General features: G+C 38.5%; 1 protein-coding gene across 3 annotated transcripts in view; it reads right to left on the bottom strand.

The window, feature by feature from the left end:
• Positions 1-15,032, bottom strand: part of LOC140200406 (gastrotropin-like) — a 192,784-nt gene that overhangs the window by 102,950 nt on the left and 74,802 nt on the right. For all 3 annotated transcript variants that reach the window (XM_072263688.1, XM_072263687.1, XM_072263689.1), the window contains one exon: positions 12,518-12,648. In XM_072263688.1, coding sequence (XP_072119789.1) covers positions 12,518-12,573 — 56 coding nt within the window. In that variant the 5' untranslated portion in view covers positions 12,574-12,648. The remainder of the gene's footprint in view (positions 1-12,517; positions 12,649-15,032) is intronic.

The raw sequence follows: 15,032 nt of genomic DNA, 5'->3' as shown, positions 1-15,032 counted from the left end.
TTCCAAATCTTTTTAATATTCCTCTGTATATGATTTATATTTCAATGAATGATGAATGCTTCATTTGTTTGTAACCAGCACAAGTGAAACCTTCTGTTTATTGTTGAAGCTTCCTTGCTGTTAGCTGTTCATTTGGTCTCGACTGAGCAGTTGAAATTGCTCAATTTCACTTGGTGGTGTTAACTTATATAAATGTCACTTCATGGAGGAGGAAACGATTGGACACCACGATCTTGTGGGAGAGCTGACAATTGATAGCCAGCTCGAATGTGAAGGTTAGAACATAGAACAGCACAGAACAGGAATGGGCTCTTTAGCCCACGATGCTATGCTGAGGCAGTTAGATTAGTAATCAAATGGCCAACTAAACTAATCTCTTCTGCCTGTACAATGTTCTTTTAATACTATTTTCCTCACATGATTGTGCTTATCTAAAAGTCCCCAGTGTATCTGCCTCCACTACCGCCAGAGGCAGTGCATTCCAGGCACCCACCACTCTCTGTGTGGGAAAACTTGCCCCTCACATCTCGTTTGAAATAAACCCCCTCGCTTCAAACACATGTCCTCTGATATGAGACATTTCAACCCTCGGAAAAAATACTGTCTGCCTACTCAATATAGGCCTCTCATCATCTTAAAAGACCTTTATCCGATCTCCCTCAGCCTCTGCCACTCCAGAGAAAACAACCCAAGCTCGTCCAGATTTTCATGATAGCACATGCACTCGAATCCAGGCAGCATCCTGGTGAACCTCTTCTGCACCCTCTCCAAAGCCTCACATCCTTCCTATAATGGGGTGGCTAGAACTATATGCAATACTCCAGATGCTCTCTAACTAGACTTTTATAAAACTGCAACATTGCTTCCTGACTGTTGAACCCCATGCCTCAACTAATAAAGGCGAACATGACTATATGCCTTTTTAACCAACCTATCAACCTGTGTAGCCACTTTCAGGGAGCTATGGACTTGAACCCTTACTTCCTTAGAGGTTTGTGAAGATTTTGCCTGAAATCTAAAATTTAGACAAACTCCGATAGATCTGTGGTGGAAAGTATACTGACTGGCTGAGTCACAACCTGGTATGGAACGCTGATGCCTTTGAATGGACAATCTTACAAGAAGTAGTGGATTACCCCAGTCCATCACGGGTAAAGCCCTCCCAACCATTGAGCACATTGACATGGAATGCAGTCACAGGAAAGCAGCATCCATCATCCAGCACCCCCACCACCCAGGCCACGCTCTAATCTCACTGCTGCCATCAGGAAGAAGGCACAGGAGCCTCAGGACCCACGTCACCAGGTTCAGGGACAGTTACTACCCCTCAACCAGCAGACTCACTGAACCGTTCTCAGAACCTATGGACTCACTTCATCTAATGTTCTCAATATTTATTGCTTATTTATTATTATTATTATTATTATTATTATTGTTTTTGCACATTGATTGTCCTGTTGGGTGCAGTCTTTCATTGATTCCACTGCGTTTCTTGAATTTACTGTGTATGCTTGCAAGAAAACAAATCCCAAGTGTGCATATGGTGACATATAGGTACTTTAATAATAAATTTACTTTGAACTTTGAAGATCCCTCTGCTCATACTGCCTTTTTACATTTGACTACTAAGTTGCAACACTTCACATTTGGCTGGGTTACACTCCATCTGCCATTTTTCCGCCCATATCTGCAACTGATCTATATCTTCCTGTATTCTTTGTCAGTCTTCCATGCTATCCACAATACCACCAACCTTCATATTATCTTCAAACTTATTAGCCCATCCATTTCATTTTCATCCAGGTCATTTACATACTGTACATGACAAACAGCAGTGGTCCCAGTACAGATCCCTGTGCAACATCACTAATCACTGATCTCCAACTTGAATAAGTCCCTTTGACCAATACCCTGTCTCCTATGGGCAAGCCAGTTCTGAATCCAAATGGCTAATTCACTGTGGACCCCAGGCATCTTAATCTTCTGGATGAGCTTCCTACGAGGGACCTTGTCAAACCCTTTACTAAAGTCCATATAGACAACACCCATAGCTCTACCTTCGTCAATCACCCTTGTCACCTTGTCAAAAAACTCAATCAAGTTAGTAAGACACGATTTGCCATGCTGGCTATCCCCAATTAGACCATGGTTCTCCAAATGCTCATAAATCCTCTCCCTATGAATTCTCGCCAGTAACTTCCCTACTGCTGACGTGAGATTCACTGGTCTATAGTTTCCAGGATTATCCCTGGTTCCCTTCCTAAATAATAGAACAATATTTTGTACTCACCAGTCCTCTGGGACCTTGTCTGTGGCTAGAGAGGACATGAAGATATTGGCGAAAGCCCCAGAAATCTCGTGCCTTGCATCTTGCAATAACCTGGGGTATACTGCATCAGTCCCTGGGTACTTATCCACCTTAATGCTCTTTAAGAGACCCAACACTACCTCCTTCTTTACCTTGTAATGCTCTAGCATATCAATATGTTTGGCACTGATCTCCCTATCTTCCACATCCTACTTGATAAATACTGATATCAAGTACCTCACCCATATTATCAACATTCTGGTGATTAAGGACTTTGCCCACATCCTCTGCATTCAAGCAAATGTTCTCCCTTTTATCCTTGAGTGGTTCTATCTTCTCCCTAATTATTCTCTTGCTCTTGATGTATATCAGAATCAGGTTTAATATCACTGGCATATGTTGTGAAATTTGTTGTATAGAAAGCCTTGTGGTTCTCTTTAATCTTAGTTGCTAATGACTTTTTATGGCCCTTCATGGCTTTCCCATTTCCCTTCTACAGTTCTTTTCTGGCTTCTTTATAATCCTCCAAGGCTTTGTTTGATTCTAACTTCCTAAGCTTTACATACTTTGACTTTTTCTTCTTGACGCAATTCATCGCCGCAGTCAAGGTTCTTTTACCTTGCCATCCCTGTCTTTCGTTCTGACCGGAACATACAGTTCCTGATCTGTATTCTGTGCAGTTGGTTTGTAAACTTTACGTTTGAGGTGTCTTGTAAAGATCAGAAAGAGAGAACTGAAGGACTTTGGGTAAGGAGAAATTAAAAGTAAATAGTTGTAAGCATCTCCATTAGTGAAGGAGATGAAGGAGTTAAAAACAGAAACAAGGTAATCAGAATTGAAGACCAGAGATAACACATTAGGTTGAAGAAGCCAATGGGTATAAATGCTAATCCTGGCAAACAGAATATCTCTTCACTGCTAATATTATGGGTTGAATTTTGTAAGGCAACAGAATTTTGGTGATTTTGGAATTTGCAGATTTTGGTGCTGGAGGGCTGGCACATAATCAAATTTACACAGAAGCCTAAATAATAGCATTGTAGTGGGGCCGAATGGATGATGTTTTACTCGTGGATGGTAGTGGAGGTATGATGATCAGTTCTTGATCAAGTAAGGTAATGTTGAATATCCTAGCTCAGCCCAATTGTGAAGTCAGGGTGTTTTAAGATGGAGATGAGCACAAATGATTCATGAAAACAGAAGCCAAATCCAACATTGGTATTGTGGAACTTTTGCTTAATCTAAGACCTAATGATGTAATGAGAACAGCGAAGTTTTTATTTGGGGGGAGGGGGCAAAGAGATTAACCAAAAGAAAAGCGTAGGGTCCAGGCACGAATGTCCCTCTTGGCCTTGACCCTGCTGCAAACAGCAGTCTGAACACTGCAGACAGTATGAGGTGCTTTAGAGCTCGGGAAAGGAAATACGGCAACTGAAACCATGCCTGGGTCTGTCATGGTGCTGGGAGGAATGGGGGTCATGGGTGAGAAATGTTCACAAGTGCCAGCCTATGCCTTGGCTGGGATCCGTACATCCTGATTTGCTCAATGAAACATCAATGATCAGGTCAAAGCCTGAGCATACTGGGTAATGGGTAAGACCACATGGGTAGATGATGCAATTACGGAGGAGTTGGATAAGGAAATGTTTAGTGAAACAGCCTGAGTGCTCTGCCAGATTGCTATGTCGTTTTTAAAACTAGTTTGCCTGTAAGTGCCCAATAGTATGAAGAAAATACAATAATCTCCCTAGCAATGTTCTACAAGGAGCAATGCACAGGTATGACATCCTTAGATGCATAGGAGTCAGGAAGGAAGTCGCATATGTGCAATGGTGGTTTGTGACAGGAAGATCTTAGTCAAATCTCTAAAGTAGAGTGATCCAAACTGGCAGTCATGTTAAACTCCAAAATAAAACTGATTAACAAGAAAAGAAAAAGAGGCATTATTCATATGAACTTCTGGGCCTAAGTGATGTCTGCATACATATGGAAACTGAGGCTAAATGACTCAAGGAAAGTGAGAATGAAGTGGGACAAATTATTACTCATCATTGATGCTGGAAGTGTGTCAGCATCAATGAAACTGGTGGGATGAAAAACATTAGGGCGGTCTCAGGGAATGGACCCATGAAAAAAAGCATCTGAAGATAGATGTTACCTCAAATAGGCTTTAAATTACAACATATTTTGGATTGCTTTATTAATGATGGCAAATTAAAACTAAAGAGTGAGAAAGTAATATTAGTTTTTCATTGAGCAGATAAAATTACCAGTACAAACCTGATTTTAAAAGTCTTTACAGCTGGTAGTCTGGGTAAAAAACGGTTTCTATTAGCTGCAAGTTCTGCAATATATTAATTGGAATAGATGTGGAAAGCACAGATCTGTTTTAAGAATATAGTTGTCCTGGTCATATCTTCCTTCCTATTGTCTCAGATTATCTTTTTTTCCCCGTTTTACTTTAACATAAGCCTTGTCAATGTATCAACTAGTTTAATTAAAGTTGAGAGGAATTTACTGGCTTTGATCAGCGAGAACTTAATCCACAAAAAAGATAACAGCATTTAAAAATGCTTCTCATCTGATAGTTCCTTCTGTTATCAAAATGCCAGAAAAGTTCAAATCATTAAAATTAAAGGCAACCAATCAGCCGGTGACAAGAAGCATATCTACACAAAAGGTTAGAAATCTTGTACACCTCCCTGAACATATGGGATATGCAGCACTTTATAAGGCATTGGTCAGGCTGTATCTGGAGTCTTAAGAGCAGTTTTGGGTCCCATGGATAAAAAAGGCATTGGAGAGGGTCTAGAGGGGGTTTACGAGAATGATCCTGGGAGGAAAAGGGTTAACGTATAGTTCTGGGCCTGAACTCAATGCTGTTTAGAAGGAAGTGGGGTGGGGGGTGGATCTCATTGAAACTACTGAATATCGAAAGGTCTGGGTAGAGTATATGTGGAGAGGATGGTTCAAATTGTGGGGAAGTCTACCAGAAGGCACAGCCTCACGATAGAAGGATATTCCTTTAAAAAGAGATGAAGAGGAATTTCTTTAGCCAGAGAGTGGTGAATCTGTGGAATTTATTGCCACAGATGGCTGTGGAGGCCAAGTCATTGGGTATATTTAAAAAGGAGGTTGATATATTCCTGATTAGTAAAAATATTATGGAGATATGGCAAGAAAATATGGTTAAGAGGAAAAATAAATCAGCTATGATTGAATGGTGGAGCAGACTCGATGGACTGAATAGCCTAATTCCGCTCATAAGGCTTATGGTTTTATTTGTCCCAACTACTTCATACCAATCTTTATTGTTTGAGATTTTTGAGGCAAATTAATTGAAAATTTCAATTTTATGGATTCTTGTTATCTAGTCAGGGGTTCCCAACCATTTTTATGCCATGGACTCCTATCATTGACCAAGGTGTCCGTGGACCCAAGGTTGGGAACCCCTGAAACCAAAAGGTACAATACACATTAGGCTAATTCAGTCACTCAGGTCTGACCCATCAGTGAACAACCTCCTTTTCCTGAAATTCAATTATTTCATTACCCAAAAATACAGTGAACAAATTTGTCACTGAAAATGGATAGGAACTAATTTTAAAGATTCGTTATAACTGATGTATCAAATGGATTAATATTATAATTCAACAAACTATCATACAACATTGCTGTCTGGAATTTCCTCAGAGCCTCTAATGGGCTATTAATTGGATACTGCACAATGTGCCAATGACTGTTGTGGTTGTGGGACTGACGTTCACAATTTCAGTAGTGGCCACATCCCAAGGTATCAGATGGTAATGAATTGGCCCTACATGAGTGAGGGGTTTTCCTTTAAGTGCTATGTTATTACAACATACAGAAAAGATATCAATTAAGGTCAAGGCTGTAGTTGGATATTGTTGTTCCCTGAGAGAGGATGTGGGAGATTAGTGGTGGAACCAGGAATTATGTTCGTTAGTTGGGCAAAGTGGTGTTGGAGACAATGGCGTAGTGATCATTAGGTAAGGATTATATTTATGTGATTGATGAGTGAAGTCTCCATTCAAGATCAAAAGCAACTTGCCTGCAGAAGGTCATTTTGTAACAGGACAAATTTTAGGACAACTGGGCCAGATTTCAGCAAGGTAGGTTCAACCAGGAGAGCCTTTTCATCGCATTGAACACTGCATACTGTTCGCAATGCTGTAGCACTGCATGTTCGAGTGTGGAGTCTTGTGATCCTTATGCTATATTCCACCTGTCAGTTCTTTCCCCATTCTCAGAAATCGAATGCACTCAATGCTGTGATTATTTTTAGTGTGGTGCTCTCTACCACTCCTCTTCTGTTCTCTACATGCCGTCATCAGTTATCCATTGCTGTTCTTCAAGGAGAAGCCAATTCCAGATCAACGGGCCCCACTTGACCAGATAATGCTGAGTTTAGGTGTCTACATCACTTTAATATGCAATTTAAAAATAATGACTTAAGACATTCTTATATCTTAATTATAAGGTGTGAGACAGCCTCAGGACAGAGGAATGTCCACTTAGAATGGAGGTGAGGAGGAATTTCTTTAGCCAGAGAGTGGTAAATCTGTGAAATTCGTAACCACAGGCAGCTGTGGAGGTCAAGTCATTGTGTATATTTAAGGCAGAGGTTGATAGATTCTTGACTTGTCAGGGCATGGAATAATGTGGGGAGAAGGCGAGAGACTGGGGATGAGAGGGAAACGGATCGGCCATGGTGAAATGATGGAGCAGACTCAGTGGTCCAAATGGCCTAATTCTGCTCCCATGTCTCATGGTCTTATATATTTTTGTCACCTTGGCTCAGAAATTGGTCCATTTGTCCCTGTTCTATATGTAAACTGTGCATTAAAAATGTTTTATTTATGCCTTAGCTTGGTTACATTCACTTCCTATGAAGCCCTACCTATTGGGATATTGAACTTCCAACTCTGATTTGCCTTGGTGTCTGTGCATGCTGATCATATCAGGCCCACAGAGATTTGAATAAAATATATAAATTATGAACAGCACATTCCATTTCTAATAAAAGAAGGAACAAGTTCTGCTCTGCTGCACCTACCAATAGTAAATTTAAAGTGTGTCAGCTGTCCCATTGATGATGTACTATGGTGTACAGGCCTGACTGAACACTAGAGAGCATGTGTTTGTCGGGCAAACTGCTTCTAAGAGTGTATCATGACAGAGATCAATCCAGTGTGTTCTGCCTGAATTATGAGCTCCATGAACTGGGGGCTTGTTTGACAGGAATTTACCACAGATCACAAAAACATGTTTTCCCCTACCTTTTCCTATTCCCACCATGATAACCTTGTACTGCTGTTGGCTGCTGTGCAGAGTGCACTTACAAGCAGTGACTCAGTCAGCGCAGGAATGACATAGCAGCTGCAAGTTTGGTATCCTGCAGCCATCAGGCAGATAGTAGTTTTCCTAAGAGAAAATGGATGCAAATTACCCAAGTTACTTTCTAAATTAAATTTTACTACACTACTCTTTTTCCAGACCCTTCAATTTCCCTAGAAGTTAAACTCAGCACATATTAAGCAAAAATGGATATTCTAACTTATAGATACTGTCCCTGGACTCTTAGAAAATTGCTTTAGCTGAATAATTTAAGTCAGGAGATATGGAGATAGAAATTCATATGCGTTAATGCTAAGCATACATGAGATTATGGTCTGTTAGTTATATAGTTCTCCAACAAACTCTTCCAGCTTTAAGCTCTTGTGAGCAACAGTGAACCATCACTATGTTTCTTAGTTGATGTTTTATAGGAGTAGGTGACTTCTTGTTAGGAAATCGAAAACCAGGGGTTTTTATTTACCTTTTTGCACTGAGGTTATCAATTGTTCTGTTGTGTTTTCATTTGTGGCAAACTCATTCAAATGGATGAAGGCTACATTGACATTGTCAAAGTCATGTGCTTTGGAATATCCCTCTAAATAATTCCATCTCTCTAACCCCTTCTCTCAAGATGCTCCTTAAAAATCTCCTTTTATTACCAAGCTTTTGGTCTTTTCATTTAAGTGGCAAGATATGAAATTTTCCAAAGCAGGACCTTGAATGTTTTATTATTTTAAATATGTCATATAAATACAAGTTGGTATTGTTCAGCAAGTCAAGCACTGGAGATATGCTAGGGAACAAGACTGTTTGAAATTTATGTGGGCCATGACCAGTGTTTATAGAGACCGAATAAATCAATTCTACTTCAAGATTTTTTGTTTAATATTTGCTTCTCTTACTGTGACAGATCTATTCTTTCTCACTGTACAGTTGTTGCCTAGCTCTTGTTTTTTCTTTAGGCATCAAAACAGAAGGGAAGAATCTGACCTTGTAGAAAAATCAGATACTAATACCTTGTATATTCTGTTTGGAGGTAAGTTCAGGACAAAAAAAAAGACAATAGAGATTCACAAAACATGCTAAGCGTATTTCCAGGAATTTTTCTTTATATTTGACACTGGTCTTTCATTTTTCATTCAGAAAGCATGACAATATTATTCCAATGGCAAAAAGGAATAACAATTGAGTGTGTAGGACTAAGTAACTATAGACTGGCTTTCAAATTCCTGTTAGAATTCAAACTTGCAATTCCTTCCCATTACAGTCCAGGATGAGTAGTATCAATATGCGTGCATTTATATAAAATGTACTCAAACCATAACATCTCAATGTTCCATGTTTTAATTACTATGAAACTTAACGACTGTTGTTCTCTACAGTAAAATAATACTAAATTTCAAGAAAGAAGCCAAGAAATAGAAGCTAGAGTGTGACATTTAGCCCGTCATGCCTGCTCTGTCATTTAATATGATCTTGGCTGATCCTGTATTTTGGTGTTCCCTTTTCACACTAACCATTCTTCTAGTGTTTAAAAACAAACCTACTGGTTTGTCTTGAATATAGTCCATGACTATGCCTCCACATACCCCAAGCAAACGAGAAAGTTGATCATCTATGTGGTAATTACAAAGTGATATTTCACTCAGACAGTGGATTATAAAAAGTACAATTGATTTAAAAAAAATACCTTGCAGGATCTTAGTGTGATGTTGGCATGAGATAGTTTTCACCAAAGTTTGTCACAGAAAAATGCATAACTGAATGTAGATAAGTCAACAATAAGGGCCTGAATTTATACGCAAAATTAACCTTCAGTGTGAAATCACATCCAAATATTTTAACAATAAGCTTGCAAAATACCAAACTATTGAAGTGCAATTAAGAAACTGCATGAACAGTTATAAGTACAGTAAGAAAATCTTTGAAAATTGAATGTGCTTAGCCAGCTGCAGGAAGACGCCAGGAAACACAAAGAAACATATACTGTAGAGGACAATTGTTTTTCTTGGGCTGAACAACTCAAAAGTGGTTTAAATTGGAAGCAGCCAAAGAGTATACTGCACATTGATGAATTGTGAGAATAAACAACTTTGAGGTACTCATTGATAGCAGCTCAAAATGGATCGAAACGTCATACACAAAAGACAAACTGCTGGAGTAACTCAGGGGGTCAGGTAGCATCTGTGGATGCAGAGGAGTGGTCAATGTTTCAGCCTGAGACTGGCCTCTCCCTCTACAGATGCTGACTGACCTACTGAGTTCCTTGGCAGTTTGATTATTTCTCCAGACCACAGTATCTGCAGTCTCATGTCTCTCTCAGTGTGCACCATGTTGGGACTTTTGCTGCAATATTGTAATATCAAAGAACTGAGATCCACTTTCTCATGTCCTGGCTTAGAATTACTCAGTTTCATCACAGTTAACACCAAACAACAAATCCGACTTTGGGATGGTGGAGTGATAACTGATGTAGAATAAAGAGATATCGGGTGAAAAAAATAAAAGGCAAGATAATGACTGTGCTTCTAAATCATTTTAATTCCTACCACATACTAAAAGAATAAATCAGGCGGGGAGAGTTCTGTGAATGCATTCCCGAAGTTGATTCAATGAAAACTGTGGAAGAAATGACACAGATTTGTGAATTGAGTCATGAAGTGACATCATCAAGTCAAGAAGAAGATTTAATGCTAGAAACCTGCAAAGGACTTAGAGCTGTAATTATGCAAATATGTGAATTACTTTGTTTTAAAGAGAGGAGAGCAGTACAGTTTCTGCAAATGTACAACACATATCTGTAATGTACAATCAGTAGCCACTTTATTAGGTACACCTGTACATCTGCTTATTAATGCAAATATCTAATCAGCCAATCATGTGATAGCAACTCAATGCATAAAAACATATAGACATGGTCACGAAGTTCTATTGTTCTTCAGACCATGCATCAGAATGGGGAAGAAATATGATCTAAGTGATTTTGACTGTGGAATGATTGTTGGTGCCAGTCAGGATGGGTTGATTATTTCAGAAAATGCTGATCTCCTGAGATTTTCACTCACAGCACTCTCTAAAGTTTAAAGAGAATGGTGCACAAAAACAAAGTAACATCTGTGAGTGGCAGAGCTGGGGTAAAAAATGCCTTGTTAATGAGAGATCAGAGGAGAATGGCCAGACTGGTTCAAGCTGACAAGAAGGTGGTAGTAATTCAAATAACCACACGTTACAAGACCAAAAGCATACACTCAATGCCCACTTTATTAGGTACAGGAGGTACATATGTGTAGTGCAATTATGAATGTACTTTCTATCATGAACTGCCTGGGTGAAGTATCAATTTGTAGTCAGAACATAGTTGACCAAGAGATACGTTTGCTTGGGGCACTAGAACAATTGTTGTTATTCAATGAACAACATCTCCTTTCATCTTCATTACAACTCTATTTAATTCCAACTCACTCCACCTGGTTTTTCCAATGTACTTGATACAGGTCTAGGTTTATAGACAAATGCATTTGCACCAGGTTTTACACAGACATGGCTGTTGCAACCTGCAATGGACACATAGAAATGCTTGAACATTGCTGCATACCTTCTCTACAGAATAACTCATTTTAAACCATCGATGTTGAACATGTCTTTCCATTCTACCTTTATTAATTAACTCTACCTTTAACACCAGGTTCAGGAACAGTTAGTACCCCTCAACCATCAGACTCCTGAACTAAAGGAGATAACTTCACTTACTCCTATCATTGAAATATTCCCACAAACTATGGACTCAATTTCAAGGACTCTTCATCTCATGTTCTCGATATATATTGTTTATTTATTATTAATTCTTTCTTTTTGTACTTGCACAGTTTGTTGCCTTTTGCACAGTGGTTGAACACCCAAGATTATGCAGTCTTTCCTTGATTCTGTTATGGTTAGTTTTTTTATTATGGATTTATTGAGTATGCCTGTGAGAAAACAAATCTCAAGGTTGTATATGGTGACATATACAGTGTCTATAAAAAGTATTCACCCCTCCCCAGAAGTTTTCATGTTTTATTGTTTTACAACATTGAATCACAGTGGATTTAATCTGGCTTTATTTGACACTGATCAACAGAAAAAGACTTTTTCATGTCAAAGAGAAAACTGATCCCAACAAAATGATCTAAATTAATCACAAATATAAAACACAAAATAATTGACTGTACAAGTATTCATCCCTTTTAATATGAAACTGCTTGAGCAGTTTTGTAAAGAGAATGGGGAAGAGTTGCAGTGTTCAGATGTGCAAAGCTGATAGAGACCTATCCACACAGACTCAAGGCTGTAATTGCTGCCAAAAGTGCATCTGCTAAATACTGACTTGAAGTGGGTGAGTAATTATGCAATCAATTATTTTATGTTTAATAATTGTGATAAATTTAGACCAATTTGTAGAAATTTGTTTTCATGTTGACATGAAAGATTCTTTTCTGCTGATTGGTATCAAAAAAGCCAAATTAAATCCACTGTGATTCAATGCTGTAAAACAATAAATCATAAAAACTTCTAAGGGGGGGGAGGATGAATTACTTTTTATAGGCACTGTATGTACTTTGATAATAAATTTACTTTGAACTTTGAACTCTCTGGTCCAGATTTTGTCCATCGGTGTTTATTGAATAGTGTTTTTAGCTACAAGCACTGGTAGCTCTAATTGTTGAATGCTTTGCCTTACTAGCTATCTCATAGGGCCCATATTTTTAGTATTTCAAGTTTTCTGTACTCAGTTGAATTCAGCTGGATATGTGTTCTTACCCATAACTGAGCAATCTGCAGCTGACCACCAAAGCACTGACTATTAAATCATACCTTTGACTTAAGGTCCTGCTGCTTTCTACCATTACTTCTGGTGGTGTAACTGCCATGTAAATCCAATTTACGTGGGCTTCAATGTTGTGTAATCATCATCTTTATGCCTTTTTACTGTGAATTCTTCCCTCCTACAAAGAAATCAGAATGCATTTAGTAAACAATCCTGCTTTAAGATGTGCACTTTACTAACAGTTTAATTTTATGAATTGACAGAGGTGTGATGGATGGTTTCTATCTACAGCACCAACTTACACTAATCTTGCTCACATGCTTCAAATTCTGCTTTGGAACTCTGGCCTTCACTACTACTCTGGATTGCAAACTGGCATTGGATTTGTGGCTCGCATTTGACAAGATACTTTAACACTTTTCCATTCCATTTCTATCATTGTCACAATTTTTCACTTAAAACCAATGTGCAATTTCACATGTTTAATATTTTCAAACAAATTTACTTATCAATCCAAACCACAGGTGAGCTTGTCATGTGAAATTGTGACGGTATTGGGTTTCTGACTGTGAAGTTCTAAACTCAAAGACCTTAAGCCCTATCTGATACAGATAGCTACGGGTACCCTCACTAAAGGGAGGTTATACTGTAACCACCTACTCTTCAAAACCTAATTCACTTCCCTGATTATCTTGCACAGTGAGTGCAATTGCCAATATCTACTATCTGAGTGGTGGGTCTTTCCTCCCTATCAAGGAGGAGATACTTTCAGCTCACAAAATAGTTTAAATACAGTTCACTTATTTTTAGTGATATCTATTTAAATCCAAACAAAATTCTTAAAACACATTGAAAACTCACAGGCGATTTCTATCTTATCAAAGATTTCCAATGTTACAAACAATTTCTAAAACACAAAGAACTTCCAAAACTCGGATACAATTTCTATAAGGTAAAAAGACATACCAATGAGTCGCAGACAAATGAATCATTCAACGCAGAAATCAAAGGTAGAGAAATGGATTCTATTTCCCTATTTTTCTGTCATTCCTCTTGATGTTTCTGGACCATTCCTAAAAGCCTGACTGCTCTCTACGTCTATACTGTTTTTCTGCCACTTGGGTGACCTCACACACATGATTTTTTTTTCGATATCTTTTCTCACAGGTGGTCTAAAAGCTTCCAGGGACAGAGGTTCTCAGGTACCTACAATTAATCATCATGGCACAACACAAAGAACTCCTAAAGTGTATGTACTTTGTTTAGTTCACTTCCTGCAACAAACTGTAGTAATGTCACTTATCAACACACACTGCAATCACTACTTACGAGAACATTATAATTGAGTCTATGAAAATTTGTTTAATTTTCTAATAAATCTGCATTATTTTAATCAGTTTCACAACAGATATCCAACAATGGTGCTAAAGTTTTTTTAAAACTTGCTATTGGAGCCAATTGTCTCCAGCAGGTGCCCTTTGTCAATCTCCAGTGGTGAAGATGAAAGAACAAATTAAACAAAGCCAAGGAAAATGTTATATGTTATTCTCGTCTAGCATGATAATGGCCAACAATTTGAATCAAGCTATGTTGTAGTTTCTTACATTCATCAAGAAGTATTCATAGAAAATAATACTCCCCTGGAGATACTTTCTTTTAATATGTTTGAATTTAATCACCACAAAAAGCCTTTTATTTTAAGAAAAAAGAGTACATGGAAGAAAGCCCAGAATTGGGGTGATAAAGCAAGAAGAGGTTCAATCAGTGGCCTTTCCATACCATTGTAATCCTTTGCATTAAATACTGTTTCTGAACAGAATAGTTCTGGTTAATTTTATTAGGTACTAGTCAGAAACAGGAGAGCATGGTTGGAGGGAGGAAACCAGAAATCATGAGATTGTGGAATTTAACAAAAGGGCCTCAAGAAATTTATTTTCTTTCATTTGCCAATTGCAGATTGCTGCTCTAACCAAAGTGCCAGATACAGAAAACAACTGTAACTGTGGACTGTTGCTGGGAAAAGATGAGGGCAAGTGGGTGTGAAAAGAGATTGAAAATTGACTGGAAGAGAAAGCTAAATATTGGCAATTCCTGACAGTGAGAAGAAAAAGCCCTTGGTATAAGGTTCTCTTGATTAAAATGCTTTTAAAAGGATTTTCTAGCCTGAGTTTAAATGTATAGCTCCACTCTCATCCTTCTGCTCCTCATGGACGGGTTAATTTCAAGCATCTTTCTTTCAGGTGACCTACTTTGGAATTTATTTTCACTGGCTGCTCTAAATTGTGCGCACTCTCGCACGGGAATGGGAGATTGGCATGCTGCCATCCATTACAGGCATGAATGATACAACACTGCCACACAGGATGTTACCTAAAATGCCACGTTGCACAATAGAGATATTATGCAAAGTGAACTATCAAAAATACTGAAGGTTATCTGGATGCCTTAGAGCCAGAAAATAGAATGCATGCCTTCAAATCTGGTTCAGGCTAACTGAGGATGCCTGTTCATTTCAAGGCCTATGCAGTACTTTTTATAAATCAGGACCCTTTTCCCAAAGGG

This window comes from Mobula birostris, chromosome 7 (genome assembly GCF_030028105.1).
Source record: "Mobula birostris isolate sMobBir1 chromosome 7, sMobBir1.hap1, whole genome shotgun sequence".
Lineage (NCBI taxonomy): Eukaryota > Metazoa > Chordata > Chondrichthyes > Myliobatiformes > Myliobatidae > Mobula > Mobula birostris.
This window is presented reverse-complemented; position numbering and strand designations above follow the sequence as displayed.